General features: G+C 54.4%; 3 protein-coding genes across 3 annotated transcripts; 1 reads left to right on the top strand and 2 right to left on the bottom strand.

Moving 5' to 3' along the window:
- Positions 1-1,007: 1,007 nt before the first annotated feature.
- Positions 1,008-4,883, bottom strand: CDEST_00578 (Putative serine/threonine-protein kinase, active). The gene is made up of 2 exons (XM_062916737.1): positions 2,004-4,883; positions 1,008-1,952 (listed from the first exon to the last, which is right to left on the bottom strand). Exons 1-2 carry the CDS (start codon positions 3,345-3,347, stop codon positions 1,821-1,823), a joined length of 1,476 nt encoding a protein of 491 aa, XP_062772788.1. The 5' UTR covers positions 3,348-4,883; the 3' UTR covers positions 1,008-1,820.
- A 5,938-nt stretch (positions 4,884-10,821) lies between these two features.
- Positions 10,822-11,062, top strand: CDEST_00577 (uncharacterized protein). Its single transcript, XM_062916736.1, has one exon. The coding sequence runs from the start codon at positions 10,854-10,856 to the stop codon at positions 11,022-11,024; it is 171 nt and encodes a 56-aa protein (XP_062772787.1). The 5' UTR covers positions 10,822-10,853; the 3' UTR covers positions 11,025-11,062.
- A 2,391-nt stretch (positions 11,063-13,453) lies between these two features.
- On the bottom strand, positions 13,454-15,245 carry CDEST_00576 (Putative aminoglycoside phosphotransferase, protein kinase-like domain superfamily). The gene is made up of 2 exons (XM_062916735.1): positions 14,770-15,245; positions 13,454-14,714 (listed from the first exon to the last, which is right to left on the bottom strand). The coding sequence occupies exons 1-2, from the start codon at positions 15,166-15,168 to the stop codon at positions 14,199-14,201; spliced, it is 915 nt and encodes a 304-aa protein (XP_062772786.1). The 5' UTR covers positions 15,169-15,245; the 3' UTR covers positions 13,454-14,198.
- Between the last annotated feature and the right edge of the window lie 777 nt (positions 15,246-16,022).

Below are 16,022 nucleotides of genomic sequence, written 5' to 3'. Positions count from 1 at the left end.
TGCCGGCTCAGTCGGTTTGTGCACCTTCCTCCCACGCTCCTCTCGACTTAATCATGATTCCAGTCCTCTCTGATCGTTGTGCGTGCCCTGTGTCCCATGCTCAGGCCGTCCGTCGAAGCTGATCAGTTCCCAATGCCATCTTAGTCAGGCCAAGGGAGAAGCCAAACCAGCACAAAGCGTCTTTGACAGCTCACTGCCTGCCTCCCCCTCCTCTACACCACTTTGGTCGACAAGCCAACCGATCGACGATGGACATCACCCATGCCATTGCTAGCGGGTCCCTACATTCGAGAGCGGTAGCCCTCTCTTCCGCCAAGCTCCTTGCCCATTTCACTGGAATACTCTGAGCCAGATGTCGGGGCCGCCGTACGGAGGTGGGCGGGGTACACCCCCGAATGTTGGAGGAGGCGGAGGGGCAGAAGGCACGAGCATCGGACTCCGCCCCCGGTGGTTCCCCCTACTCCACGTTCTGGGCAACGGAGTACACACGCGTCAGGAAAGAGCCCCCTCCCAGCCCAAAAAGCCAAAACCAGAGGGAAAATAAAGAAATCAAAGGGAATCCAAAACAAAACGTCATGGCCTCTACAGCTCTGAGATCTACCTCAGACTTCCGTCTGCTCCGGATTTGGAGTTTCTGGCCCTCCCGCCCGCACCACCCCCAACCATGTTCTCTCGTCACCTTCGCTCTGACAACAATCATCAGGCAGAGAGTCATCTGCCAAGGCGTGCATGCCCGAAAGTTCAGAACGTAGCCACTCAGCCAGTGGCTGGACAACTCTATGTGCTGCGCCCGGCTTTCTGAGGTGCCCGCCCGTGGAGCCTCGTTGCCGAAATTCCGGCAAGTTTTGCTGCTGTCTGCCTGCCTGTCACAGACCGTCTGTCCATTACGGATTGAACGCAAGGGCAAAGCAAGGCAAGGCGGCACAACTGCGAAAACCACAAGACCTAAGCAAAATCAATGGCAAAGAGTGGATGAGCACACACACGGAGCAGTCACAGAATGATCACCCAGGATGCCGCTCCTCTTTGCTTATTCATTAAATTCCTTCTTTAGGTCTTTCGCTCAGAATACAGCCACTCACTATAGGCGCAAAGCGAGTGGACTAGATGGGGGAGGCCACACGATCATTCCAGAGTTGCGTCTAGCGAATGCGTGGAGATGGAGTCCCAAGTCCGCACATGCATGCAGCCTCCCATCAAGTGTTTCCCAAAACGAGCTCTCAAGACGAGCTCAGGACGGTTGCATTTGCCTCTGCATCTGTCCTTACAGATTCCTCCGGGTCCAGGCACCGTATCCCACCGGGCTTTCATCCACAACGCCCACCCAAGTCCGCCTTTCCATGTGTTGGATGCCATTTCCAAACCGTCGCTCATTATAGCTTCATTCCCTAGGGGTTGGGTACTGCTGACCAAGTCAACCCCAAAAACGTGGATTCCGTCTCTGTAGCATTGCTTTGCGATGATGCCCGTTCCAAGAACAGGGGTGTTGTATGTACGTTGAACAGAAGGTAGTGTGTTGTAAGTAGAATGGGGGGTAAAACGCCAAACGCCGATGCTCGCGATAACGAGGTCGCATGGGGGTGTCGTAAAATCGTCAGGAAAACAAGTGTAAAGGGTGAATCGAAGCAGGCTGAAGGAGAGGAGTCAAACGACTACCGGTTGACGCACGCTGTCTGTGCAGACCAATTCCATCTATCCATGTGCCAGGCAAAATGCCAGCCATCCATTGTTCCGCCATTGAGGGTGTTTTGTTTGCAGGGAAGCTGAGCTCTTGCTGCAGATGAGGAAAAAGTCGTCCATCCAAACGGGATGTGAAATGATCAAAGACCCTCTTCACCTGCCTTGCAGAGCTTGATCTCGCGACCCCATTCAGACTTGAGAACCTGGGAAGCTGTGATGCGTCGGAGGGGATTGGGATCCAGGACAGAGTAAATGACGTTTCTACAGCGCGCCTGCAAAGCGTTAGTGTTTTTACTTGTTTTGGGATCTGTCCAGCAACTTACTCTGTGCAAGGACTCAATGGGTCCATATCCCTCCTCATCACGACGACCCTCGAGGTATCTGGCGTAGAACTCATCTTCGTCCTTGCGAGCAACACGCCAAAGGTGGCGACCGGTGCGCATGGCCATGTAGATGACTCCGCAGGCCCAGACATCGACAGCGCGAGCATCGAATTCCTTGTCGGTATACTCCTCTGGCGCAATGTAGGGGGCAGAGCCGCAGAGACCAGACACCATATGGGGGTCCGTCTCCCAAGCCATCCGGAAGCACTCCCCGTTGCCAAAGTCTGTAATCTTCAGGCCGCCACGGGTAGTGAGCAGCAGATTCTCGGGTTTCAGGTCGCGGTGAGCAACTCCCATTTCGTGGAGATACTCGACACCCCGCATCATCTGCTTGAAGTAGCAGTCGGCCTCCTGAACCTCGAGCTTACCGGCAGAGAGCACGAGGGTGTACAAGTCACCGCCTGCGCAGAACTCCATGACTTCGCAGTAGTCGCCCTTGGCGTCCTTAAGAAGGTCAAGGGTGTGGATGACGTTGGGATGACGGAGCGACGACGAAATGCAGAACTCGGCCGTCAGGCGCTTGCTGTACTTCTTCTCCGTCTCCTCCGGACGGCGACGGAACTCCTTGACGGCGAACAGCTTTTCTGTTCCGTTTTCGATCTTCTTGTGGGATATTCTGACGATTCCAAAGGCGCCACGGCCTACTACCTCCTGGCATTTGCCGTACTTCTCGACGAGCGACGAGGTCGCGTTGGGTCCGTTCCTCTTATCTCCTGCCATATCCTCCTTCTCGGCCTTGAGAGTGTCGACCCAGTTAGAAACGAGGGACAGGTCGTTGTCGGCATGCTCCTGCTTCTTGCCGATGAGGGTGCGCCACATGTCGGAAAGCTTCTCCTGGCGGCGACTTGACTTGAGGTGGTGCTCGTGGCCACCTTGCAGCTCCTGGTTCACCATGAATCGATGGAGATCCTTTGCAGGCGGTTTCGCGGTTTTGGCGGCGGATTTTTCGGAGACCTTCTCTGCGGTGGTTGCAGAGGGCTTTCTGCTCGGGGGTTGGGGCTTGTCGGTGCCATTAAAGCTGGAACCACGGGGACGCTGGGGGACCTCGATAGCGTTTCTGGTGACGTCTTTCGTGGAGAACATGCGTGTGAGCTTGTCCTTCATTGAGGGTTTGTCGGCAGGTTTCGCCAGGGCCTCATGGAACGCATTGCCGTTGGCGGGGGACTGGCCATTTTGCGGGGTCAAGCGCGGCGATTTTTTGCCGTCTGACTTGACAGAGGAAGGTTTGGAACTGGCGGCAGAGGTGGTTATTGGGCTCGCCATAGCGGCGGAAGCTGAAGGCATAAGCGCGGGCGCTGCTGCAGGTTTTTTTCGTTGTTGTTGATGGTAGGTGAGGTTCCGGAGGTGGCAGAAAAGGGAGGACAGAGGGCGGTATATAATGCGACCGATCGACTACCTTTGGCCTCTCCTATTTCCCCTGTGGTTGGCTCTCACTTTCCGTTTCTGGCCGCTTTTTTTTCCGGCTGTCGGCGACGGGCAGATGGTGTCAGCCGCAGTAGGGATGGGGAAAAGTGCAGCCAGGTGAGTAGGTAAAAAGAGAAGGAAGGGGGAAGGTCGAGCACTGCGAGCGCTGCAGAGAGCAGCAACGGCGGGTTATGCGGGCGGCGGGGGTGGCAGAGAGAGGGAGTGAGAGAGTTTGGCGACTCGAGTCGAATTCGGGAGTACCGTCGAGTCTCGAAAGTCAGGTCTGACAAGGGAAGAGGGCACGCTGTGGCGTTAAGAACGCCTCGGCGCAGTGGAAAGGGCTCGGGCCCAGGTAGTCGTGACTCGCAGGGCGGACAAAATGGCAGACCTGTTTCAACCCCCTTTTTCCTCTTCTTCTAATTTTGTCCCGTGGTGAACGTTGGTAGGGGGCACTGCAACAGTGATAGCCTTGGAGGGATGAGGTTGGAGGGCAAAGGCAGCGAGACGAAGAAGATGGGATGGGGGTAGGGATTAACGTGTTATGTAGGTGAGAGATAGAAGAGTGGGAGAGCCGAGAGCAGTACAGCCGTGGCAGGAGCGGTGGGTGGGTAGCGTTCAGCGGTCTGTTGGAAGACAGGGCGCGCGCGCGAGGTGGGCAACGGGAAGATAATAATAAAAATTGTCAGAGGTGACAAAAAGCGCAACAGACGAGGGAGAAAGAGGATGCTGGATGTATTGGTAAAGATGAGGAAGGGCGTCTAAAAAAAATGGAAAATGGAAAGAGAAAAAAAAACCCCCCAACCCAGCCAGCGCAGGCAGGACGTGGAGGTCTCGATGGCAGGTGGCCCTTTGGGTGTAAGTAAGTACCTAGGTAGGTAAATAGGTAGGTACGTAGAATACCTAAGTAGCGTAGGATGTGTAGCGCCTTTCAAGGTAGAGTAGGGTCGAGGTGGGGCGTGATGAAGCAGAGATTGGATTGCCCTGCAGCTCGGTATAGTTGAGAGTGCAGTGCAGTCGGTCGTGAGTGCGGCGCGCTGGCTGCAGTCTGTCTGCACTATGCACAAGGCGACGAGAGCAGATGAAAGACTGGACCTGGACCTGGACCTGGACCTATACTTCCACCAAAAGGGTACTAGTACCAGTACCAGTACCAGTTGTTGTACTGGCCCTGCGACTGATGGCTCGCAGCCGACGAGGGTGTTGACGAGGACTGGCCAAGCACCTGAGTTTGGCTGGCCCTGAATCGCCAAAGTGGTGTGTAGTGCCGGTACTGTCGCTTCCTTTGCTTTCCTGCGCTCTGCTTTGCTTGGCTTGGATCTGGACTAGGGGAGACGAAAGTAAAATCGGAGAGAGTAGTAAAATAAATAAACAACAGGCGGCGGCGGGCGGAACTGAGGTGACAAGGCTGGGCGAGAGCTCCGGGGGAACCAGACAGTGAATAAGCAAGTACTTCTTAATCCTTGGAGGGTTGGGGAGGAGCATTAAGGTGTTCCAGGGAGGAGAGCTGAAAAGGCTTGGTCACCGCCAAAAGTCTGATCTGTCAGCAACACTGATCCGCGAAGGCGAACCAAGTGAATGACGGGGGCGCGTGTGAGTGTGCTTTTTTCTTTCTTTATGGCTTGCCTTGCTGTTGGCTGACAGAAAAGCATGCTGTAGCAGGTATGACCGCTTTCTAGCTTACCGTCGTTTAGTGTGGAAGACGGCCAAATCCCCACACCTGGTGCTCCGGTCCTCTCCTGAAACCCAAATCTGTGGTGGTATCTAGACCCAGGACAGACGGTGGAGGGTGCGAATGTCCGAAGGAACGGTTGAAACAGGGCCGCTGGAACTGGGCCTGTGTACAAGGCAAAAGACAAAAGACAGGCCATCCAGAAGGTGTGTGGCCACTGGTAGTGGAAAGTGACTAATTGGAGAGGCGTGGGTCAGTCGTTGGACGTCGGCATTGGGAGATGCGCTTGTAAGCGTTGGCTGCGGAAAGGGATTCCCAATGTTGAACAGACACCATCACAATTTGGACTAGCCTCGGACAGATCTTGATAATATCAACTTTGGCATGGTGTCTGCTGGGGAGCCCTCTTTTTTTTTCTCCTTTTTTTTCCCTGTGCTTCTTCTTCCTTTCTCCTTCTGTGTGGTCCTGCGTCTTGGTTGCTCGCTAGTGGCGTATTTGGTTTTCCTTTCGTAACCTCAAACGACAGCACACTGGAGGAGGAACGGAGAGGACATATCCAGGGGTACGGAGAGGAGACGGGGAGGCTAGGCGAGGTAATTGATATGAGGGAATGGGGGCAAAAACAAAGTAGGTACTCTGTACCGAGGGAAGTAACGGCGGAGGGGGGGAACGGGTCAGTGACATCCCAAATGGTCCTGAGCAGGAAAGGGTACAACAGCACTCAGTGTCTGTCAGGTAATACCAAATGCTGAGCGGTAAGAAAAACCAAATACCCGCACACAGCCACCACCCACGCTCTCCATGCGCGGCGCGGATACGCAGCGGGAAGCAGGGCAGGCAAGAACCAGATGCGGTAACAATAACGTAGCTGCATCGAGTGACCCTGCCAGGAGTGGGTCGACGATGTGAAAACCACCCAAGATAAGGTTAGGTTGATTACACTGCTGTGTCGGTTAGGGTACCAGAGAGTGCCCAAAAAAAAAGTAACGAAGAAAAAACCGAAATACATCGTCAACACCGCCGGTGGCTCGGTACGTCCGTCTATCTGAGGTAATGATTTGAAACTTTCAGCCTCTCAGGAACGACGCCGCCTCCGCAGATGACGGGTGGAAATGGCAGGAACGGGTATATGACATGCAAGACGCGCAGCCCTGAGGGTCCCTCAGGAGCCAGGATAGCCGTCTCGGTTTTTCTTGGGTGCCGCAAGCCGACTAGTTTGTACTATAGACTTTGCGGCAGCAGCCAACGGGACGGGGGTGGGCGACGACGGCGACGACGACGATGAAGCGACTGGACAACTCGGCAGCCGGAAACTCTTTGATGGAGACCGATTTGCGCCTTTTCTTCCTTCTGATCTGGGGGCAGGCCATGTACACGCCGGCCAGGGCGACGCTCCCTGGAATTGCCCAACCAAGACGTCCCTCTTACCTAGCATTTACTACTTCATTACTCTAGAGATTGGCCTGCTATGTAATCAATACATTGCCGTTCAGTCACTCTTTTACATACGACACCCAGCCACCGTCACTGCGGTCGTCTGTTGCTTCTTGGCTAAACTCAGTTGAGAAGTCCGCTCTTTCTCCACGCCCATGCCTGCTGGCGCTCCCTCATGGCCCCGTGACCGCCTGTAGACGAAACCCGCGGCCTGTAATGTGGTACAAAAAAAAAAAAAAAAGGCGCGCATCCAAAAAGAATGGAGTGGAGTGAGTAATACACTTTGACAAAAACAGAGCGCGAGAATCCGCCGCCAGCTCAACCTGCGCCGGATGAAGTCGGCATGTGGCGATGGGGGGTAGCTGTCGTGTCATTGCGTCGAAGCCGCCATTCCTCTAGCTAGGTCCATTTATGTGTCGACCCATCTTGGGGGGTTGACAAGCATGCCAGTCAACGGGTCTATCATTTCCTCGTTGAAGAGAGCAACAGACTGGGGCGGCATTTGCGACTTCGATGACCACATTGTTCAGGGGTTGCGGGCGGCGCATGTGTCAACGACCAGTCAAGCTTCCCGGGTTTTTGCCGTGCGGGTTGTTTGATCGATGACATGGAGGGATGATAATTGCCCAGACAGGGAGAGAAGGCAGAGGCAGAGAGAGCAAGGAACCGGGTGATCACAGGTATGCGGTGCCGTGCAGCAGCGGTACGCAAGCAAGGCAGATAGCGTTCAAAATTGGGGAGCCCGCGCCAAGAGACATCTACACCACGAAGCTCAGTGAGAAGAAGGGCAAAGGGTGGTCTTGCGAACGTCAGTGGGTACGAATGACATGGGCCGGCTGGCTGCATCGAGGCGCGCAAGAAAGACAAAAAGTGAGATTCCAGATGCGACCACGCGGGATCCAACAAGCGATGAGAGTGGGAGGTATTACTGGTGGAGGGGCCATTTCCTGGTGACGGCGTGTGGATACTCTTACGGCAGAAGAGCACACTTGAAGGGGTTCGCCCGCCCAGGGTTTGAGAAAAGCCAAGACGGGGTCTGCACAAGGTGGACAAGGGCCGCCCTGTGAACTGTGTGTAAGTCTTGGAAATGTCTTGGACGACCTCATAGCGTGGGACAGAGTGTGGGAGGGCGAAGCCTGATGCAAGAGGAGAGTCCAGAGGGGATGTGTGTGTGTGTGTGTGTGTGTGTGTGTGTGTGTGTGTGTGTTTTGAGACCGAGAGAAGAGACGATGGCGTTCCGGGTGCGTTTCGTTTGCTGCTCTCGCTGCTCAGGAAACGATTGGCAGACCAGACAGACCGACTCTTGATGTCGGGGCTGCCCCCCGGTTGTCGCTTTGGTCGATTCGAGATTTTCTTCCTTTAAATCCCTCTTCTTCTTGTCCCTCCCGCCTCTCAGCAACCGGCTCATCTCGGTACATTTGGAAGGGGTGGCTTTTTTCCCCTCCCGTTTGTGTGAGGTCAAAATTTGTAGCGGGGGGAAGAACTCGAAAGTAAAGGGACTGAGGAATGGGAGCAGAAGTCGAGGCAGGTACTCTGGTACGTGTTTTCCCAAGCTGGTATTGGGTCCTCTTTCCCGTAGCCGCCCAGTATCGCCGTAAGCGCCGTACTGTCAGATCGCTGCAGGCGCATGCCTACCCCGCACAGTGTTTTCGCAAGCTCATGACGTGTACAGCAGCCGACCGAATACATGCAGGCCGAAGTCTGGATGGCTCACGAGATACCAAGCCGGCACCACGTACCGAATCACAGGTCAAGCCTTGTTCTCCATTCTTCATCGGCAGGCCCTGTCATGAGAGCATGTCCGTGTCTCCTCTTCTTGCCGATGCTGTTTTTGTTTTCGCTCGCCCTTTTTTCTCCACCTATTCCAGTGCGGTTTTCAACACAACACTGAAGCACTTGTGCACATCCAGTCTCTTTACGGGCCACGGCAATGGCAACACAACATCCTTCCAGTCGTCGCCCAGACGGGGCCCCGAATCAGGACCGCATTGAACCACACGCACCAAGGCCGCTCCCTTTCGCCGCTTCCTCGCCCTCTCTCGCTGTCCCTGTGTCTATCTCTCTTTCACACGCTCTCTCACCTCCAACCTTCACTTGCTGGACGACCTGGCTTGTGCTTATTTGACGCGCTGATGTCGCACACCAGCATTGTCCTGTCCAGTTTTATCCACCCGCTGCTGGCCTGTTCCCAGTGTCATTCACTGCATCTCGTTGTTCTCTCTCTCATTCCCCCATCCAACACCTCTTCGCTTGTGTCCTCGCCTCATCCCAGGTCGTGTGACTCTTTATTACACTAGGGCCAAATCGGAGACTGTCTCGACTGCGCGACCACTCAGCCATGGAGCCCCCAGGCACTCGTGTAACGTTCCTTGGCACCCATTCCCGTCCTTCTCATCCGTCATCTGGAGACTAGAGCAATGAGCTCATTGTCTTTCGCTGCCGCCCCTATCGACGCGCTGATTGCCGTCTGCTCTCGTCTCAGTGTTAGTTTACGCTGTTACGGCGACTTCCGCAACCCACCAATTCCTCGGCAGCTTGCAACGATCCTCGCCGTGAGCTGGTCCATCCTGGTCGCTCACTGCAACCTGCCCGGGGCAATCCCTCCATCGTTCTCGTCTTCTGTTGTCCTCCAGGTGTGCTCACCTTGCGGCAGCGATTCAACACACTCGCCAAGTGCTACCTAGATGGAGCCCTCCAGTCTAGCCACTTACAGGTTAATACCACGAGGAGGAGGCTTAGGCAACCGCATCAGCGAAGCTCCATACCTCGGTCTAAGAGGACTTGGTCTGAAGGCACTCCTTTTGGGAACGTTCAGCACAAGAGCCTACTTGATGAATCTAGCCGGGCCCTCTGTGGGCTAATACGTCTCTTCCACCTGTTGCATGCAGTGCTGTCGTCCTCTGTCGGAAGTCGGGCATGCGGCAGACACGAGCAGAGACGAACCTGCCGACGCCCGTACCAGATTGCCGGTACGCACACATCATTTTCCCGCCTGTGGACCACGTTCATCTCGCTAAGGCGGTACTTTCACCCCTCACCTCGCGGTCTTATACAGCGCCTTTTGCTGTAGCCAGGCAGACAGGTCGTGATTACACTACAGACATGATCCTGCACCGACTCAGAAACACAACGACGCACTCTCCACTCTTGTAATTGCATTCTGCTATGAGGCATTTCCCATCCATGTCTCCCAACCCCTCATTGTCTGGCATAACTCGACTCGACACGCCTATCCCGATGCTGCCGTGCCCGTTTCTGTCTGTGCCGCCGCTCAAGAGCCTGGCGCAACCCCCCGTTACTTGTCATTGACCAGCACTCCGGTTGATTCACTATCACGCTTCCGATGCTATCTGCCCAGCACAGATGGCCTGTCGATTGGCACACGTAGGGGCGTCGGGTGCTCTTTTTTGCCCTTCCTAGGTAGTTACAGCCAGTTATACTGGTTGCAAGCTGTTCAACAGTCTTCCGGGGGAGAAGAGGGGTCAGAGCTTCTTCCTCCACACCCTATCCACTGCGCCGCCTGTTGATGCTGGCCGCCCTACACCATGTGAGGTTCGGGTTGGGGTATCCGCACAAGTCTGCAGGACGAGCAATGAGCATGGGATAGCTGCAGCTGGCGGCCTCTTAATTGCGGACCTCTGGCTCTCCTCCCACAGCCCTCAGGCTGGCTTGGCTTGGGCTTGGCTTTGCAGGCTTGCAGCTCTGATTCCACCGCAATGGCAGGGCGGGTTCCCCTCACCGTCTCTCCGAACGTCCCATGGCCGCAAGCGGTAATTTCACTGCGTCCCTCCTGCGATTGGCAGGTGCGCCGCAGCTATGTGAGATGCTTGGCTCTGCCGAGTCCCTGTTCGCTCAGGGGTGGAAACCGGGGGAACTGTCCGAACGGCATGACCCCAATTCCATACGAAAAGACCTCCGACCGCCATCTTCAACCTGGGTGGGCGGGTAAAGGAGGCTGTGGGCATGATGCGCTGGTATTGGTGCCAAGAGCATTTCACTTTTCTGATCGTCATTCAATTACGCCGTCTTTGCTGTTATCCTCTCGATCTATCCCTCGCATATTTCCTTCTATCCGCTCAAGGCGCTCCACTGGCGCGAGTCCAACTGCGAGTACATACGCTTCGGATGCCCCAAAATAGCCCGTCTGCTCTTGCCGGTGTGCTTCGATTGTACAAGGGAAATGGTCCGAATGTAGAGACTGCGGCCGCTGGTGCCGTGTCCATCACCGCTTCTCTTTTCCGCACTCCGGCGCCCCCCACCCCTTGGCCAACGGATTGGCGGTGATGTCGAACACTCACCTGCCTTCACCTGTCTCGGCGGCCTCGTGCAAACAAGCTCGCAGCTCAGTGGCCCGTTCGGTTTCCAGACGTCTGGCGTGCCGGGCTACGCCAGCACGCGCCTTCCCGTCTGCACCAGCCCGCGGAAGCGTTAGCCGAACCCTAGCAAGCATGTAGTCGCGGGTATCAGATGTCAAGTCTGGTTTGCCCATGGCAGAGGGGGGGACTCGTGTTGTAACTCTAAGGAGGTTGAACCCTCCCCTAGTCGTTGTGTTTTCCTTTTCTGTTGGGAAACACCCCCTCGCCGTAGTTACGGATTGGTTCGAAAGCTTTCCTTCACACGTGGGATGCTGCCACCTCTGGTGCAACTTCACGATGCATATTCGAGCTGGCGGCGACTCCCCTTCCTAGCGCCCGCAGCACCCCACGGGTACCTGGGGTGTTCATCGCAGCTCACTTGTCAGCCCTACCACGATGATGTACAGCTCGGTATTTTCTACAGTTTTCTTTCCTGTTTTATGTGAGGGGAGGATGGTCTCAAACCGCTACCGTTAAGCGGTTGCGAGTCGGGGGTGGCTGTCCAGCAAAGCGGTGTAGCAGCGTCGAGTGATCTCTTGCGGAGATCTTTTGAGCTGTCAAGTCCATGGTGGCTTGTAATGGTGTTATTCCCATTCGTTCATTGGTGTGCCACCACTCGCAGACGCGACTGGTACGTGGCGCCTACATGCTTGTGGGTTGGTGCTGAGCATCGAGGTCTGTCAACGACGCGTTGACATCTCGCCAGGGTGGCCCGAGACAAGACTTCACCCTGCCTGTCAGTTCTCGCCGGGGGTGGATTATACGCGAGAGAGTCACTATTGTCTCGTCGGCCGTCTCGGCTAAAGCTTAGCATTATCTTGTTTTGTTGGCGGTGTTGTCTCTTTTGGGGCTCGCATATCAGTTCTCGGAGTCTGTCGGGCCTGGTTTCGGGTGAACACGGCAAGTTTTCTCACCGTCGATGGGTTCACGAAGGTTGACGGTGTGAGTCTCCGCCAGAGGGTGTGACTTGCTAGGGCTGAGGTGGGAATCGGGTATGAGAAGGAAATGACAGGTAAGTTGGGCGATGGGGTTGAGACACAGGACTTTCTGTTGCCGTTTGATGGGTTGGCTGCTCTAACGCTTAACGGGCTTATCAGGCTGTGGGAACTGAGGTGGGTTTTGATGATAGCGGATGCTGTCGCGTCTCATAGAACTCGATCCTCTGGCGTGATCTTGCCCTGCCACCTGCCCAGCAAAGGAGTATGTCTCTTCCTATCCAACCGCATGCTTCTTAGAAGCACTGGAGAAATACCTCGGAAACTGGTGTATTTGTTCCTATGGATTGATATTTGAACGATTCACCGGGTTTGTCAACTTCCATCTTGGAGCGAATCCACCGTTTGTAGTTATGTCTACGCATTACAAACCCTTGGAATGGACGCCAGGTGCCTGGCTGTAACTGCGGCTGGGACGCAGAGAGGTCGGCACGGGAGGAGGGGGTAACAGAACCGGGAGGCTTTTTCTGCGAACCATCTCGATCAGGTGAGGCTGAATGGCACGCTCATGTGCGTGTGGATATTTTTATTTTCCGAATGCCGAGAGAAGGGTCTCTACCTTTTCTTCGTGACAACTATTGGGGTTGGATGCCGTGGGCTGGACTCGGACACAAGGCTCGGACAGATAGAAGCTAACATCCAAACGGACAAGATGTCTTGTCTTTTTCGAAGTGAGACCGACAGTTGCCCAAAGGGATTCACAAGGGGCTTTCCAGCTTCGTCTTAAACTTTGGTCTATACTGTCGGGGTTGTCTAACAAGACCAATGTTCGTCTGGGTATGTAAACGCCGGCCGGCGAGATCCCGTCCTTGACACAACGAATACTACCAAGCTTGTATCCATTTTATCAAAGTCATCACGATGGGTGGAAGCGGGCAGACGACGCCAGGAGTGTGCGTGATCGAAGCAAACCTGGACGCCACAGGGACTGGAGTTTGTCAAGTCATCCCACTTGGTCCTTGTCCTCATGCTGACTATGTCGGAACGGCGCTTCGATTTATGCTCTCTGCCTGACTTCCGGCATACTCAAAATCATCATCCAGCTGACTACATCCGAGAAGAATTACACCGAGTTTTTCCGGGCCGGCAACTCTGCGCTGCGGCTTTAAAGCCTCGCCTTGCTTCGCACGCCGTGTACCTGACCTGCAAGCCGCAGCTCTCCTGTTTCACGCCATCTGCGTGCTGCATCTCCTCTCGCTGTTGGGCTTCGTCTTCGTGGCCCAGTGACGGTACCAAGTTGGCGGGCTCAACCGATGGCTTGTCATGGCAGCCTTCCGGGCCATCATCGCGTACGCCTTCACCGCATTCACTACGCACATCTGGGTGACCGCGTCGACATTTGTGAGCCAGCCGGAATTGAATGCGTCAACTTTCTATGTCGTCATTGGCGTGAGTCTATACGCCACCAACGAAGTCTTCCGCTACATGACCGCTGCATGATTCCAGCGTTGATGGCGTCCATGGCCGTCGGCTGGGTGTTCAGCATAACCATCTACGTCCTCATGGTCCGCTGCTGCTGCTACTGCTGCTGCTGCGTAGGAGGAGGCATGAGGCTGGCATGAAGTGGAACAGGCGAGTGAACCCATAAACCGAGGTATTGAACGTCGTGGGCTGGATCAAAGACACAAAATGTCTCTGTCCCAAAATACAAGCGGGACCTCGGCTCAGGACAGGTGGTACAGCTGTTCATCCAGACGGGCACCAAAGTGTACATGTTTGTTACGCTGAAGCAGATTTTCGAACGCAATCATCTCTTGGGAGAGGCGAAGGAATGGACTTTTGGGCAGGTCCTGACCCTTTCTATATCCCTCGGGGTTATGGTTGAAGTGGTCAACAGTTTGCTTCCCAAGTTCGACGGCGACGGAAGTAATGTCGACACACGACAAGACCGAACTGCGTCCGCAACGGAATGCAACCAGTAGACTCCTCTAATACCGCTAACCATCTGTACACCATGAATAATATAGAAGGCTCAAATAGGAACATATTGCGCCATCTTCTGGCCTCACCAGTGGGCATAGCTGCTTTGAACAAGGGGCATAGACAGGATATATTGTCTCCAATAGTTAAGGATTGCGTGGCTATGAGCTGCCCGACTCTGACGACATCGAATTCCTTGCGGTGAAAACGACGCTTTCCAGAGCCGAATGTTCCTGAAGGTGGAAGGGGGCCCTCATGTTTAAATTTGTCTGTTGTTCCCTGTGTCCTACTCCATTAGGTCACCCAAAGTAGTACGCACTGACCTGTGTCTTTTGCTAATACCTGGGAGCACGATAGTTCAATGTGTCGGCTTGTCCTCATGAGGCTCGGGCAGGTCATAAATATCGGCCCACCACATAATGTCCTGAAGCTTTTCCTCGCTCAAGTTGGCAGCAGCAAAATGCTCTCGCTGAGGCGTTCTGATTCTACGGTGAACCTCGCCGGCCGTTTTCCAGCCGAAGAAACCAGCCATCTCCCAGTCAACAAGCCCCACGATCATATCATTGTCAACAATGATGTTAGACTCGTTCAGGTCATTGTGCATGAAGCTCATGTCCGTGTCAATGTTGGTATCGGAAAAGAGTATGTCTGCTTCCAGCTGACCGATGCGACCGTTGCTGATTATATCGGGATCCTGGACGACGTGGCACCGGGCAGGGTGTTCATCGGTGGGCTTGATAGTGTGCAGCCGCCGAATCAACTCTCGCGTCTGTTGCTTGAAGTTGTTCCTCTGGTCTTGTGATAGGTACCGACGTGCAACATTCAGCCCAACGCCAGGTATTCGCTCCTGGACCAACACCTGACGGCCATTGATCTGTAGACCTCGTCAGCGACCTTGTAATTGAAAGGCTGGCCTGCATTAAAACAACCTTCCCGGCAAAATATATCTGTGGCACTCTGACGTTCATATCTCTAAGGACGCTTCTGGCGAGGGCAATGGCCTGGATCTCGTTGGCATCGGCGTACGAGTAGTCGATCTCAGTATGCCGACCATCAACTCCTTCGTGTAGATGGCTCGACTTGATAATGATGCTGCCAAGCGCAAACACGTCGCGGCCACCCTCATCAGCCGGATAGATTCGTACGGATTGGTCGCAGAGGCCAAGCACCGATGCCCAATACTGCAAGGAGCGTGCGGATTGTGAGTTCACGTATTGAGTATCGATACGGAAATCATCCGGTGTGGGGAAATACCGGCCGTAAAAAGGGACATCCACATATTGGTCGGTGTCGGGAATTTCCTCTGGCCTCGATGCGAAGGGGTTCATCGTGAGTGGAAGAAAGAGGGAGAGAAAAGCGAGGAGAAGCAGACTGCTAGCAGTGTAGGTGTTGAGTAGCAATCTCTTTATGGGAGTTAAGTTGGTAGAGACTTACTGTTACAGGCAGCGTTGAACCACCTTGCCAGTTGGGCCTGTGGGCCAACGCAGGGTTGAACCAATGATGATATGTCTTCTTGCCAACTTTCTTGTTAAATCAATTGTACGACAGAATCAACCGCGTTCCCTTGCAGCAGAACAGCGTGTGGCAGTCCGACTCGAAGATGGGTGTAGGGAAAAGACAATGCATTGGGCAAGTTGTCCACGAGGTAATCGCACGTCGGACACTATTATCATCTTGCGGACGAAAGGCTTGAAATAAGTATTTAAAGAGCAGCATGGACGTTTCTTCCCTCATTCCATTTTCCTCCCTCTCCCAATTTCCCTCGACCTGTCTGCCTTTCCCAAACCCCCAGCAATTTCTGCCCAACTGCAAATTTCATTTACAATATGGCTGTTAGATGCACCGTTTGCCAGCAGTGGATCAAGACCACTGGCGGAACCCATGTCTGCCCTGGCGCGCCTGCTACCACCTCTAAGGAGAGTGATGGTGAAGGGGACAACTAGAAAGAATCCCTCATGTCACCGAATCCCCCCTACTACAACTGGGTTGCCGACTTCATTGTAAGGGACATGATTTTCAAGTGTAGACATGCATGGCACCCATTCAAATTGCTTACTTAACGATCAGCTCGCAAACAAGGATGGCGTGAGGGATTTGAAAGGATGAAAGGCAATCGTAATGCCAATATTCCCACATGACTAGGGAATGCTGTAGCCTAGCAAGTTTGTGAATGACTTCAATG

The sequence above is a fragment of the Colletotrichum destructivum genome, chromosome 1 (assembly GCF_034447905.1).
Source record: "Colletotrichum destructivum chromosome 1, complete sequence".
Classification (NCBI taxonomy): Eukaryota; Fungi; Ascomycota; class Sordariomycetes; order Glomerellales; family Glomerellaceae; genus Colletotrichum; species Colletotrichum destructivum.
This window is presented reverse-complemented; position numbering and strand designations above follow the sequence as displayed.